Genomic DNA, 14,619 nt, shown 5'->3' with positions numbered 1-14,619 from the left:
GGAATGAATATTCAAAAAGTCACCAGAAGGCTTGGAGAAAGGAAAAAAAAAAAGCACTACAGAGCACTGCAGTGATGGTTTTATTTCAGCCCTGAAGGTGGTGAATGCTGAATTATTGTGCAAAAGGAACAGTGGCAGCAGAGCAGCTCAGGAGAGCAATGAAAATCCATAATGGGCTTTCCCCTCCCATGCAATCAGGGTGGAACAGGGATTTTGGCAGACACACGAAACCACAAATGGATTTGGAGGGAACGTTTTCCATTCCACTTCTCCATCTGCAAGTGCACCTTCCCCAGCTCCTGCTGCTGCTTTAACAAGTGTGTCTGTGGGGGGAACCCTGCACAGCAAAGCCACCACAGGGGCAGAGAAAGCAGCATTTGGGGTTTGGGGACCTCTCAGAGCATCCCTGCTGAGCTGTGCTTCACCCTGCACCTGCAGGGTCTGAACACAGGCAGAGCAGCCTCTCCTCTACCTGCTGAACAGCAATCCTTGAAACACTGGCCCAAAGCTGGAGAAGTGCTAAAACAACCCCTCAGGTGACTAAAAAGGACAAGGAAAAACCTCCTCCCTCACCTCTGCCCTCTGAGTTCAGTTACTGATTGGCCCAGCACGTTCCCCTCTGATAAAAGTCCATCAGGTGCAATGCACTGAAAGTGCTGAGTAAAAATAATTATTAACAAAGTACAGCTCCCATCTTTCCTCACTTGCTCAGATTTTTAAATACATACTGGAGTTAATCTCCTATAAATTTGAATTATTTCCACCAGTTAGGGAATTTAAATTAAAACAGAGATTTCCTAGTCTTTATCTAAGGGGCTTGTTACTACAGAAGGATTTTCTCCTTCTTCACAGCCAGCCTGGATAAAAGATGTCTGAGCAAGAATCTGAAAGAAATAAATACACTGAAAAACAGGTTTTATAGAAAAGTGGAACCTATATAAGGAATCTGACAAAATCCCACTGCTGGGATGCACAAATCATTTTTCCTAGGGTAAGCTTTTAATTTTGCACTGATCTTTACAAAAATAATTGAACTTTATTTCTATGTTATATTTAATAGAATGGTAAAAAGGAGGGGGAAATGTTGTCATTTAATGGCTAATAGGCAGTATCCCAAAACTGGAATTACTGCAGGTGTAAGCTTAATTCTTGAAATTACCTACAGAACGTAACCTACAATAATGAACAAAGACCCACAAACTCAACTGTTAACCTCACAGGTCAATAAAAGACCTTTCACCTTCAACAAGGAAACACTGAAACTCCTGGAGAACACCCCAATAAAATCAATTCCTCAAGGTTTTCCCCATAAAGAGAAGGAAGTGAGGGAGCAGGGAGGTGTGGAATGCCCAGATTGCACCACTTCCACCAGGGCTGAGCGTTAATTACAACACAGCAGGCAGGGAGGTGATGAAATTGAGATTATTTAACAGCCAACGTTCCTTCTCTTATCTTTGCTCTGCCCCTCTAAGCAATAAGGCTGTTAGTAAGCAAAATAAGCTATTGTTGTACATTTAAAAGAAAGCATTTCCTTGTTTACATTATCAGGAATTTTGTGACTGTGTTACTTTAATCAATTGGTCTGTCAGAAGGATTATCCAGAGTCTAAAACGCCACAGCTCCCTGGAAAATTAGGATTACACTGGGATTTAAATATACATGATACAAGAAATGTAACTAATTTCAACACAGTGCTTGTTACACAATTCTGAAATCTCTCTCTGAGCTTACAGTAGTAGCTTTCACTTCAAACCAGCAGATTTCAGTAGTCTTGGCAACACTCAGTGTTGTTTTCCCTCACACTGTGGCAGGGTTGAACGGAGCCAGCAGCATGGGGCAAACCACCCTGGCACCTCTCTGGTGACGCTGGGAAGGTCTGCAGAACACAGACTTGCTATAAAAACAGTGAATTCCCCCATTCTTGTCCCTGCAAATAGAACATTTAAAATGTAAACCATGGAAAAAGCCTTTCTGCTGAGAGTAAAGCATTTCCACGAGTCAAAGAGGAACCCCTTCAATATGGGGTGTAGGATAAATTCTCTAATCCAATGACAATAATTACAATTTTGACCTCAGATGACATTTCATGACAACTCTGACACATTTAATGCTGGTAGGAGATATTATTAATGCAACAAGACCTGCTCCCCAAGCTTCCAGCCCTGTATTTCAATCAGTGAATCTGCTTTCCAACAAGATCCACTGATTTCACTAGTGATAATCTTATCAGGAACAGCTTATCAAGCTGCAGCAGCAGGATTCCCCACCACAGTACAAGCCAGGCTGGCCTCAGTATCACAGTCCATCTCTTTCACAGACTCAACTGAGGGTTTAGCAATAAATGGATATTCCAGTGACACTGCAAATATCTTGGGAAAAATTGAAGTATTTCCACAATAAAGACAAGGAAATCTCTGTTTTAAGTACAGAGCAAGAAAGCAACACTACAAAAAAACAACATTTATTTATCATAGAATTGGAATAAATGGCTTGGAAGGGACATTAAAGCTCAGCTTGTTCCACCCCCCTGCCATGGGCAGGGACACCTTTATTTCCACCAGACCAGGCTGCTCCAAGCCCCAATATTTACAATATATTGAACAATATATTATCTAAACATAATATGTAACCACTACAATATATAAACAACATAATATATAAATTTAGTCATTTATGTCCTTGAAGCTTTCTGGTTTGAATTTCCACAAAGAAGGACAGAAATAGAGACCAAGGGAAGGTGAAACTGATTGTGTGTGAGGCTGCACTGTGGAACATCCAGGCAGGGATGGATTGCTCTCATTTTGCTCTCTGCAAACCACAGCTGGCACTGTGTGGACTGTGAGAATTACCCTGACTTCCAAGCAAACTCCTACACTTTGCAATTTACTCACATGATCAAGCAATGGTTCTGTCTAATTACAACCAGTCATGTCAAATTCCTCCTGGAAAACCACACCACACACTGGCAGTTGTGCTTTTAAAAATGACCCCTGCTTTGACTGAATTCCCTGAGCATTTATTTTGTTCAGAGTAGTAATAATTTGAAAAGTTTGTATATAATATCTGGATCTTTACATTCAGGGGATTTTTTAAGAGAAAGCAGAACATGTGCTTTCAGAGATCCTGCATAAAAATGAGCTATCAATTAAAATAAACCTGTTCCTCTGATTTACTCAGTATTCCAGGAAGAAGTTCCAACTAAAAAGTTCCAGTAAGCAATTCTAGTTTTGCCTTCCCTGCAGTTCTGAAAAATGGGAAATGCTGGAGAATCTGGCACATTAATGCATCCCACACACTTGTACTTCTAAGAGATCATTGTGGCCTCTATTTGATTGTAAGGGTGACAGGAAAATGAATTTTTAAACTGGAGCAAACATCTACATTTAATAGAACCATTTACTGCAGCCTGCCTCACACACTGCCTTTCTTAGAAGTCAATAACACCTCTAGGAAACAACAGATGTAAGGTGAATTGGGACAGAAGGAAGGATTTCTTGTGTTTAAAGAGTAAACTGTAATAGCTGCTGCTAAAAATAAGTTGGAGAAGGGGTATTAAATGTGATTAAATATTTAATCCCTCACAGATAGGCTTCAGACCTGACTTTTATCAGGAAGGAGATCATGTTTCCAGAAATGATTTCCAGTGCACTCCACAAAAGGTTTCTTCCAACCCCTGGTACCACGGGTGGGATCAGCATTGCTGTTTTTCTATATAACAGCAGATGATAAAGGATTTGGGGTTTTTTGGAGTGATGATAAATGCAAATAGTTCAAATTAAACCTGTGATTTTAGTGATTTTAGACTAAAATTAGCAGAAAATCACATAAACATTGATAAAAGCTGCAGGGACATCAGTTTTCTTCTCACATCACCTCTGAATCTCTGGGTCTGCTCAACCCTCAGCTCCAGGAAACAAGGGCCTGTTCTTTCTCTCAGAAAGTCTTTTACACTTTTTTCAATTTTATGAAGGGTTAGTGATTGTACCCACATGGTGTCAGGATATACATAAATATCTATATTCAGGAATTAGTAAAAAATACAGCTTGAAGAAAAAAGCCCAAACTATAGATGCACAAACTGCACCCAGAAATCAAGAGTTTGTGATTCATGTTTTGACAGAAAATGGCTGAGCTGAGTGTGGTGGTGTGGACAGGAGCAGGCTCCTTGCTCTGCCCTCTCTCTCATCTGTAATTAAGCCCTGGAAATGACTGCCAAACTCTGGGCTCTGAGTCACCTCAGGAAAATAAGATAGCAGCTCATCTCAGGTACTTTAGGGGAAGGGGAAATGCAGAGGACAATGTGGAACAATTGCAGTTTCTTCTATTGATTAATTAAAAATGCAAAGTGGAAAAATCTCAGGAGGTTTGGGTAACACAAAAAAGATCAGAAGTGCATCCAGCTCACAAGACCCTTCCTTAAACAAGGACAGCGTCCAAACAGGTTGAACTCCTCAAGAGCTCACCTCAGGCTCTGACATGATTAGAAATTCACACCCCTGAATCCTGAAAATCCCAAGGAAAATCACCCAACAAAGGATTCAGCTTTAGTTACTCGTTCTGTAGAGCTCATTTTTTCCAGTAATCTGATTTATTTAGCTTTCATTACCATCAAACCTCAAAGCAGCACCTGACTTTCAGCAGGGTGGATTAAATGACTTTTTCCCTGCAAGGATCCCATTCCAAAAGGAGCAAAGTGAACTCTGTTGGCCACAAATTGCTGGCAATATCCTGAGCAGCACACCAGAGATGCTGTAATGGGCACTCACATCCCTGAGAGGGTGGAAACCTTACTCATAAATTGCTCCACCCAAACTCAGAGGCTGACAAGCCAACAGCCAGCCCAGTGAGACAATGAATGTGCTTGGAACATCATTTTTAAGGCTCAGGAATTTAGTCAGGCAGGAATATGAGTGTCCAAGAAGCCAGAATGCAAACTCACCACCATCAAGCCATCCTGCCTCCCTCCTGAAGTGTCCACTCAGCTCCACCACTGACAAGCTTCAGGAGGCTTAAACCACCAGCAGTAACAAATATTTGATATTTTGCACCACGTTCTGTGATGCAGACCTTGTGTCAAAGTGGGGAGGGGGAGCACCAAAGCCCAGGGACCAAACCCACCCCATGAGCTCATTCTGCTCAAAATTCCTGCCCTGTGCCCCTCAGCCAGGCTCCAGCTGGGGTGCACAGGGAATGCTGCAGCTCTGGTTACCCAGGATTTATCCTGGAATTGGTGCTTCCACAAGGAAAGAGCACTTGGGCATGGATTACACATAAATATGGGCACGTGCTCAATTTATCTTTCAAGCCAGAATTCAGCTGCTGGACATGGAAATTCTGCTATGGAGCTGGAAACAAACTTCTCTAAGTTAATTATCTGAACAAAGCTCCAGCACCTTTTCTGTACTTGGGTTATGAGTAAGAGCTGGATAATTCCAGACAACCCAAAATCTTGAGGGTGAGCTGCAAAACAGACACATCTCTATCTAGTTTATACATACTTAAAAGTACATGCAAATGCATATATATATATATATATATAAATATATATATATAATGCACATACATATAATATAATACATATATATTTATTATATAAATATATATTTATTATCTAAAAATAAATATATATTATAAATATAATATAAAAATAAATATAATATAATATAATATAATGTAATATAATATAATTGCATATATATAATTATAACGCATATATATGCATTATCTTATATGCATGTATATTTATTTATATATATATGCATATAATATAATGCACATATATATACACAAATACACATTACACCATATACCTCTTCCATACTCAAATTCTGCACAATTTCAAGTATTTAATGATTTTTTAAGTATGTAGAATATGAAATAACAATTGAAAATGTGAATGGAGGTTAAAAAAAAAAGTGAATGGAGGTAAAAAAAACAGACCCAGGTGCTCAGAGGATCCAACAACCCAAAGCTTTCCATTTCAGGAAGTAAAAAAAAAAGTGAATGGAGGTAAAAAAATAGAGCCAGGTGCTCAGAGGAGGTTACAAAGCAAAGCTTTCCATTTCAGGCAGCCAGGCAGCAGAATTTGGGATGCTGCACTTGCCATTTCAGAGGAAGAACACACAGGACCAGCCTCTCCTCTTACAGTGCTGCCAGGGATCTGCAAGAAAACACTGTCAAAGTGCTGCAGTGTTATGTGCAGCCTGAAGTCACAGGAATGACAGGAATTCAGGATTCTGTGATTAGGAAGAGCAGCCAAACACACAGGAGCTGCAGCAGATGCAGCTCTACTTGTCTGATGCATTGAAAAAGAAGTGAAAAATTAAAGGTGGTGCTGGTTCTTCCCAGCCCTGCCAACTCAAGGTACAAGTTAAGGCACTGTAAGAAAGGGATGTAACAGTGAAGCACACCCAGAACTGTGTGAGGTCAGAGCAGCTTTGGCATCTGTGCAGCTTGCACACAGATATGATAAATATTAACCATTAAAGTGACACAGAGCTGTGATCTAGGGCTGCAGTGCATGGTGCAATGCCACATCACAAAGCCACCATAGATGTGCCAACCCCCAGCAGGTCACCCCTCAGGGAGCTTCTTTGGGGACAATTGGCACAGCAGGCACAGAGCAATCCACATTTGCTTTCCAGCCACTGCCTTCAGAAAGCTCTGAGGAAATCCACACCTTGGCCACAGCAGGGAAAGCTCTCAAGCCCAGTCCCTGCTGGGCTGCTGCCAGGATCACTGGACAGTCCCAGGCTGCACACAGATTGCACAAAGCCATCAGGCTGACAGGAAGGGCAGAAAAAAATAAGGTAGTAAGAGGCACTAACTGTAGGCTGTTATTAGGATTAGGGATTAAAGCAGATTAAACAGATTAAAATAGTACACAAGGGGTTACTTAACACCCAGAGGATGAGAAGACAGAAGCTGCAAGGGCTAAAAAGATGTCTGTGGATATTTTCAATCCTGCAGCTCTCACTGTGGTTCTGTTCTAGCAACTGAAGCCTGTTCCTGTATGGCCAATAGTTCAATACTTACACTGACACCGTTTTAAAGGAAGCAAAAAGCATCAAGTTTTGCTTTTATCACTTTAAGAAGCACTAAGTAAGATTATCTCCACGTTTCAAATGTATATCGTGCTCAGAGAATGAGACTTTAAAATAATCAGCTTACTGGGAAGATCAGCTCCTCTATGAAAGACCTTATAGATAACAATGACTTCAGGTTTTCTCAGCAGTCAGAAAATTTTGTGTCATCTCTGAATTTTGCCCCTGGTGTTCCCTTTGTGGATTATAAAAGCAGCCCTACTTTCTCCAGGCCCAGCAGAACTTTGTTGGAGAAAAATACCAAAGTTTGATATTCTTCTACAAAATCTTCTGCACTCTGATCCTCTAAAGGGGGTGAGTTTAAGATCCCAGCCTCACTAACCCAGTTACTGTATTTCCCAGGTCTGCCACCCTTCCCTTGGTACCCTGAGCTCATTCCAAGGGGCACAAACATTTCCCAGCAGAGTGGCTGACGCTGTGAACACCAGGGAGAGCAGAACCCCCAAACCCACAGCTCTCTTCAGATCAGATGTGTGTGTTAAATGATTCTGAGACTCCTCCTGCCCCATTTCCCAGTGATCTGTTCATTCTGCCTTGCTATTTTCCCACATATTCCCAGGAGACTGAGCCTCCTTCAGGTGTTGCTGTGTTTGAGCAAAACAAGGCAATGAAAAAGATAAAAATCTAAGACAGCTGGCTTTTCATGGAAAAACAGAAAGAACAGCTCATTCGGGCATAAAGAACTGGCAAGTACCAAAAAGAAGGTTGTTATTACTTACATTTTTGAAAAAAAACCCCATAAAAACATGAAAAAGAGTAGAGAGGACAGCAGGAGTTGAAGGGAGCTGCACTCTGAGCTAGGGCTGAGGATCCTGATTCAGATTTTGGGCACACCGAAGGCATTCAGGTCCTAAACTGCCCCTGTGCCCATAAACTCAGGAGTGCCCATGAACCTCAGGAATTTCACAAATGGACTCAGGTTTCACTCACAAACCCCAACAGGGGAGCTCCCAAGCTCCTCTGAGTGCAATCAGGAAAGGAACTGCCTTTGTGGGCTCCAGCAGTCACAACAAACCCTACACAGAGTCAGACACAGGTGACACCTCACTGCCCTCCAACAGATTCACTGCAGCCAGACTTCCTGGGGCACAGCCAGCCCGCCACAACGCAGCCTCAGCCCTCTCAAAAACAGCCCTTGTACAAGTTGCCTTTTTATTTTTGTATTTACATTGAAACCTATAAAAGCCTCCTGATGACATGGCTGTTCAGGAAACAGAAGTCCAAGGAATCCTCTTCTGCTCAGCTTTAAAGTCTTATCCAGTCACCCAGGAGAGCTGTGAACACCTGTGGCTGCAGCACCCTCCTTTCCTTTAACTTTGCCCTTCAACTGCTTTATTTTTAAAATATTTCAGAGTGCTTCCAGCATATTTCAGGCCTCAAAGTTATCTCTAGTCCAGGATCTATAGAGAAACTGGTTATGCTGCATGGAAAAGATAAGCTGCATTACTTTACCAATACTTTAATTTTATTGTTCTCACAAAGCAATAAACTCAAAGAATAATCTTTGGACAGCCAGGAGATGTAGCTCAGATACACATAGAGGGTTTTTTTCTGTTTGTTTTATTGTTTGTTTTATTGTTTGTTTTTTGTTTGTTTTTTTTTTAATTTGGCAACAGGAACATTGTTGATTTAAACGCTAGGTTGTTTAAAATCAAAAGTTCAAAGTGCAGTCACATACTGCACCTGCAAACTGGAATTGCTGTCAGCATTTTATGTTGTTTCCAAGTCTCTTCCCTCCCCTTGTTCCATAACAAAGAGTTAAACAGGACAGGTTCAGGAAGGAGTTTGGGGGTGGATATCACAGATCAGCCTATGTCTCTCCAGGTGAGCTGGGCACAGGCTCTGAATTCTCTGTGTTCTCCTCACTAACAAATTCCTGCTGCAAAAATCCAGGTGATTGTGCAGGGGAGGCCATTACAGAAAGACAAGGAAGAAAAAGTTTATTTCCCAGAATCTCTAGAGTCCTTAGGAATATAACTTCCCTTTACTTTAGTGGGAAATTAGGCAGCTAGGGGCTGCTGCTGCATTTAGTATTTCTCTGGACTCTCACCCTCTCTTAAAACCTCTTAGTGGTCTAACAGCCCCTTCCAGAACACAAGAAAACTTAAAGAACCATTTTTTATTGTTACATTTTATTTTCCCTTGTATTCTGCAACTTAATTGCCAGTGATTATTTTTTTTAAACAGGGTTTACTGCTACCATACTTGGCACAGACAAATTCTCCTGCTTAATGGGCTTGATACACTGGCATGGATCCCAGAACCATGTGAGTTTATTGCATGGATCATCAAATCTATTAATGTTACCAGATCTGGTCCATAGCTCACATTTCCCATTGATACACTGAAACAAGCAAGAGAATTACAGAAAATGCAGCTCCCATGGACACACTTGGATAGATGGTGGCTACCCAAAATCACGTTTCAAGCATGGAAAGCTCAAATCAACAGTCCAGACCTCACATATCTGACCCAGAGCATCTCCCCAGTGTGGCAGGACAAAGTGTGCTGCACATTCCTCTGGAGCAACAGAAAAAAGCCAATTTGTCAAATTTTAGCTTGAGAACAAGATGTTCCTGTGTCCCCTGTTGGCAAATGCACAGCCTAGCAAGAACAGCCCTTCAGCCATCTGCCCAGGCAAACCTTCACACCTTTTCTGTGACTAAAGTGAAGGTTTCTGGCAAAGAGCTCCCTGGTATTACCTGGAATTGAAATACTAAGTGAGGGTGGTGTCAGCTGGTGACTGAACACCTTGAAGGAAGCAATCACTGTGAGAATCTAACAGCATAAACCCAACTCTGCTCTCTGCACACAAACTCTGTGCTGCCAGGCATGCTTTGATGGATGCTCCCACAGGGAAAAGATGGTTGAGGATCACCCTGAAGTTTAGTGCTGCTACAGCAGATCCTCTGATTCTTCTTTCATGCTATTTTGAGAGAGAAAACTTGAAAGTTGGCTCTGGGCTTTGTGCTGACCTGACAACCTTGCACTTGACAATTAGAGAGGTGCTGAGGTCTTTCCTTTCCCAGACCATTGATGTTTCAGGTACATCCCTGCTGCTTTGCTTCTGGTATCTCGGCATGCAGATGTCAGACAGGGACAACTTTTCATCTTCAACTACAGGACACCCATATCTGCTGCATCCTTAAACCAAGATACACAAGGATCTGTATTTATGTGGCACCTTTAAGCCAATAAATTCAAAGTTATTCCAAAAGTAATAGAACAGCCTCACCCAAGTAACTTACTTGAACTTTACTTTTAAATCACCCTTTAAAACCACTTTATTAGAATACTCCTCTCCTCCATCCTGGAGCCATTTACAGTTTATGCTGCCCAGGAGCTGTAGATGGATGCTCAACATAAAACCCTGCAAGACAAGGGAGTTTTTGTGGGGGAAGCCCACAAAAATCCCAGACTGGACAGAGTCTGCACTGCACGCCTGCCTTTCCCTTTTGCGCCAGGAAACCCAAGTGATGTGCAGTCCTTTGGGAATAAATAAATAAGAGTCACTACGGGATGTGCGGGGGGAGAGGGCATGAGAGCTCTGCAGGAATCCACAACACCTCACCTAGGGAGACACTACAACCCCACAGGCTGGAGGAGAAGAAGGGGGAGAAGGAGCAAAACTTTGAGAGAGGCTCGACAGCCAGAGGAGGCGGAGGAGGAGGAAGAGGAGGGTGTTCTGCAAGCCTCGGGGAAGGGCAGCAGAGGCTCCTGCCGAGGGAGTACCTTGTAACTGAGCCGAGAGCGACTCCTGATGCTGCTGGTACTTGAGCGCCGTGGCCTCAGCCTTCCTCAGCTGGCCCTGCAGCTCGTAGTAGAGCATCGCCCCGTACAGGAACCCGAACACCACGGTCAGCAGCAGCAGCGTCTGGAAAATCCGCTTCTGTTTCCGGGAGCACATCCCGTTGCCCATGTCCCCGGCGGGGTCCCGAGGGCCCCCGCCCGTCACGGCTCAGCAGCGGGCGGGAGGCGGCGGCATCGGAGGCCCCGGGAGGAGCAGGAGCAGGAGGAGGAGGAGGAGAAGGAGGAAGGGAAGGAGGGACGGCGGAGGCGGGGCCGGCCCAGCGTTTCAGCCCCCGGGCACGGCCGCGGCGCCCGGGGCGGTCTCTGCGGCGCGGGCAGCGGCGGGGCTCATGCCGGGGATGCTCCGCGTCCCTGCGGCCGTGTGCGGGTCCCTGCGGCCGGAATGGGGGGCTGCGGGGAACAAAGGCAGCTCCCGGCCCCGCACTGACGTGTCCCCGCTCGGCCGCGGCTCCCCCGCCGCGGGATCCCCGAAGGAAGTCCCGCTCCGGGCGCGGCCTCATTGGGTCGGGCCGCGGGGCTCTGCCCTCCCTCCGGAGCGCATTGGGTGCCCGCCGCGTCCGTCCGCAGCGGGCCGCGCTTCCCGCCCGCCCCTCCACGCTCCGGCTTCAGCCCTTCAGCCCCGCATCCCTGCATTCCTGCATCCCCCTCCGCGCCGCATCCCCCTCAGCCCCCCAGTCCTTCATCCCCCTCAGCCCTTCATCCCCGCATCCCCTCATTCCCGCATCCCCCGGTGTGGGGCCGCCTCGGGAACGGGACTCATGCGGTGATGAGCGAGGCTGTGACAGAGGGGGTAACACAGGGGCTGTGACAGAGCGGTTGTGACACCTGGCTGTGACAGAGGGGCTGTGACAGAGGGGCTGTGACAGAGGGGGTGACACCCGGGTTGTGGTAGCGGGGTTGTGACACCAGGGCTGTGACAGGGGTAGTGACACCGGGGCTGTGGTAGCTGTGGTGACACCGGGGCTGTGACAGGGGTAGTGACACCGGGGCTGTGGTAGCTGTGGTGACACACAGCGTGTGCCCCAGTGGCACCGCCGGGACCGTGTGGGGCTCCGGGGCACCGGGAAGGCAAAGCCCCAAAGAGCCTCTTGCAGCCAAGCCCCTCAGGTGTTCGTGGAATCTCAGGGTGACTGGGCTTGGAGGGACCTTAAAGATCACCCAGTGCCAGCCCTGCCATGGCAGGGACACCTCCCACTGTCCCAGGCTGCTCCAAGCCCTGTCCAGCCTGCCCTTGGGCACTGCCAGGGATTCCCAGCTTCTCTGGGAATTCCATCCCAGCCTGTGCCCACCCTCTCAAGGAAGAATTCCTCCCCAATATCCCATCTAAATCTACTCATCACATTAATCTATTTTTTCATAGCTTGTTGGCTGCACTTTGTTCTGGGTGTTATTTGTCACAGCCTTCGCTGTCCTTGGCCTTTTCTTCCCCCAGAGCCCAGCCCAGGCCACTGGTGCATCCCAAAAATGTGCCATCCTAATTCAGTGCTCCCAAATCCCCCTGTGGTGCCAAAAAATGTGTCACATGTACTTCATCAGCTTAAATTCAGACTTAGCCTAAATACAGCTCCCTCTCCTAGTGTATTTTATTACAGGACAAACAAAACCCAACCAATTATCAAGCTAAACTAGAAAAATAAGCAAAAAAAAAATCAAATTAATATGCCGAAGTTATGTTTTTCCTAAATGTATTTAACTCATAAATCTGTGTTTTGTGTAGGCATTATTCTGGCCTTGATAGAAAAACAACATCAAAGAAGCTCAAGAATTTCTTATTCAAATATTCTGCATATTCCAGTAATTAATAACAGTCAGTACCACAAGCTAATATGATTTCTATGTATATATCTGTTTGATATATTCTCATTTAATGGAATCCCTCATTCCCATTTGAGGACCAAAGTGTTTGAAATTATGAGTTAGAAGGAACTGTACTTGCTTTGAAACAGTGATGATTAAAAAAAAAAAAAAAAAAAACAAAAAAAACCAAAAAAAACCAAACCTTTTCCCTTGTCTTTAGGAAGCTTCCTGGGGCAATCAAAGTTACATTTAAAATATTTTCTTCCAATCATGAGTGTTTCAAGTTGAGGTATTTTCATGCTGGGTTAGAGGATCCATTTCTTTCACAAAAATATTTCCAGGAAGTTTTTCAGTATCACCCAAGCTCCAGCTCCCCTCCCTCTACTGAACTCCTTCAGAGCTCTCCTGTGCTTTTACCATTTCCAGGCTCTTCAGGCTGAGTAAAACGAGATAATTCTTTATTTCTGGACTGAGACTTTCAAATCACTGGGGGTGATTTATACTTCAGCATTGCAGCTCTTCAAATGATTTAATTTTTTTGTGTTTCCACTTGTTGCTTACATCACCAGTCATAAAACCAGTCTGTGTCTTCAGTTTTGATCACTTTGCACTGGAGAACAATTGGCTGACATTTTACAATGTTTAAAATGATAAAATGTAAATTTAAAAGGACACTGAACCCACAGTGTTATTTAATATCTATTCCAAATACATTTAATTGATTATGGTGTAAATATACTTTATACTCTGCCAGTAGAAATTGGCAATATCATTAACAAATACTAGGGGAAAAAAAAGCAAATTACTATCCCATTTTGTTTAATCAAATATTACTTATATTCAGTGGCTGCTAGTGATAGATCTCTTCACCTCGTGTAAATTGTGATTCTCCATGAACAAACCAATTAAAGTTGAAATGAGGAATTTATTGGGAGCAAGGGACTATTATGCAAAGCTATTAGGCAAATTGGAATTGGAAGTCCCAAAATAGAAAGGTTTGGACTGAAAAGAGGCTGTAACATATTAAAAAGCATTAAATTAGTTGCTAGAGAGAAATGGATGGGTGGTGTCCAGCGGGGGGAATTGGGGGCAGGAATTCACACAGAGCCATTTGTCAGCTCTGCTTTCATCTCCCGGCCACAGGAGGCTTGGGCAAGCCTCAGCCCTTGGCCACAGATTGGCCAATTCCACCAGGTTAACCAAGGAACGTTGAGCAAAACGAAGTTCCTCTAAGTTGTGAGAAATGTATAAATTATAACCCTGCAAGTTTCTCTCCATGCACTCAGAGCTGGGTAACAGAACCTGACCAGGGGAGAGATGTCAGAAAAATCCCATTTCCTTCAGACACAGGTCCTCATCATCAACCACAAGATGTGGGAAGTGCACCCCTCTGTAATTTGGACGCCACAGAACTACATTTTTTGGTTTGCTTCTTTCCTTTGTTTATTTTCCTCCTCATAACATAATTTTCTTGTATTTTCTGTCACTTTTTTGCACTAAACTCGATGCCACAATTATTACATCTCTAATAAAAATGATCATTGAACAACTTTGAGTTTTTCCAGAATGGTGTAATGAGCACAGCAGCTAAACAGATCAGGCAGCAGATCTTTTATTTATTTTTATTTTATTTTAATCTTCCCAGTCAATGGATCAGGGATCCCAAGCAATGGAAATGCACAGTGCAGGCTGTCCCACACAAGTCACAGAACATTTCTTTGCCTGCCAGAAGTTCAGGAATGTCCTGGCAAGGCATCTGTTGTTACCTCTCCAGCTACAAAGCACATTCCAGCTGCAGATGTTTAACCTTTTTGTCCAGTGGCTAAAGCTTACTGAGACATACAAAGATTGGTTTAACATGCAGTGTCATCTCTTAGCAATCAGGAGCTGCAGGAATAAAAAGATTGGA

At 43.9% G+C, this 14,619-nt stretch overlaps 1 protein-coding gene across 2 annotated transcripts in view; it reads right to left on the bottom strand.

Annotated features, from left to right (window-relative positions):
• Positions 1 to 11,366, bottom strand: part of GOLIM4 (golgi integral membrane protein 4) — a 30,357-nt gene extending 18,991 nt beyond the window's left edge. For both annotated transcript variants that reach the window (XM_064721103.1, XM_064721104.1), the window contains exon 1: positions 10,836 to 11,366. In XM_064721103.1, the coding sequence (XP_064577173.1) occupies positions 10,836 to 11,022 (187 nt within the window). In that variant the 5' untranslated portion in view covers positions 11,023 to 11,366. The remainder of the gene's footprint in view (positions 1 to 10,835) is intronic.
• Between the last annotated feature and the right edge of the window lie 3,253 nt (positions 11,367 to 14,619).

The sequence above is a fragment of the Zonotrichia leucophrys genome, chromosome 9 (genome assembly GCF_028769735.1).
Source record: "Zonotrichia leucophrys gambelii isolate GWCS_2022_RI chromosome 9, RI_Zleu_2.0, whole genome shotgun sequence".
NCBI classification, from domain to species: Eukaryota; Metazoa; Chordata; class Aves; order Passeriformes; family Passerellidae; genus Zonotrichia; species Zonotrichia leucophrys.
Note: the sequence above shows the minus strand (reverse complement) of the source record. Positions and strands in the feature narration are given on the sequence as shown.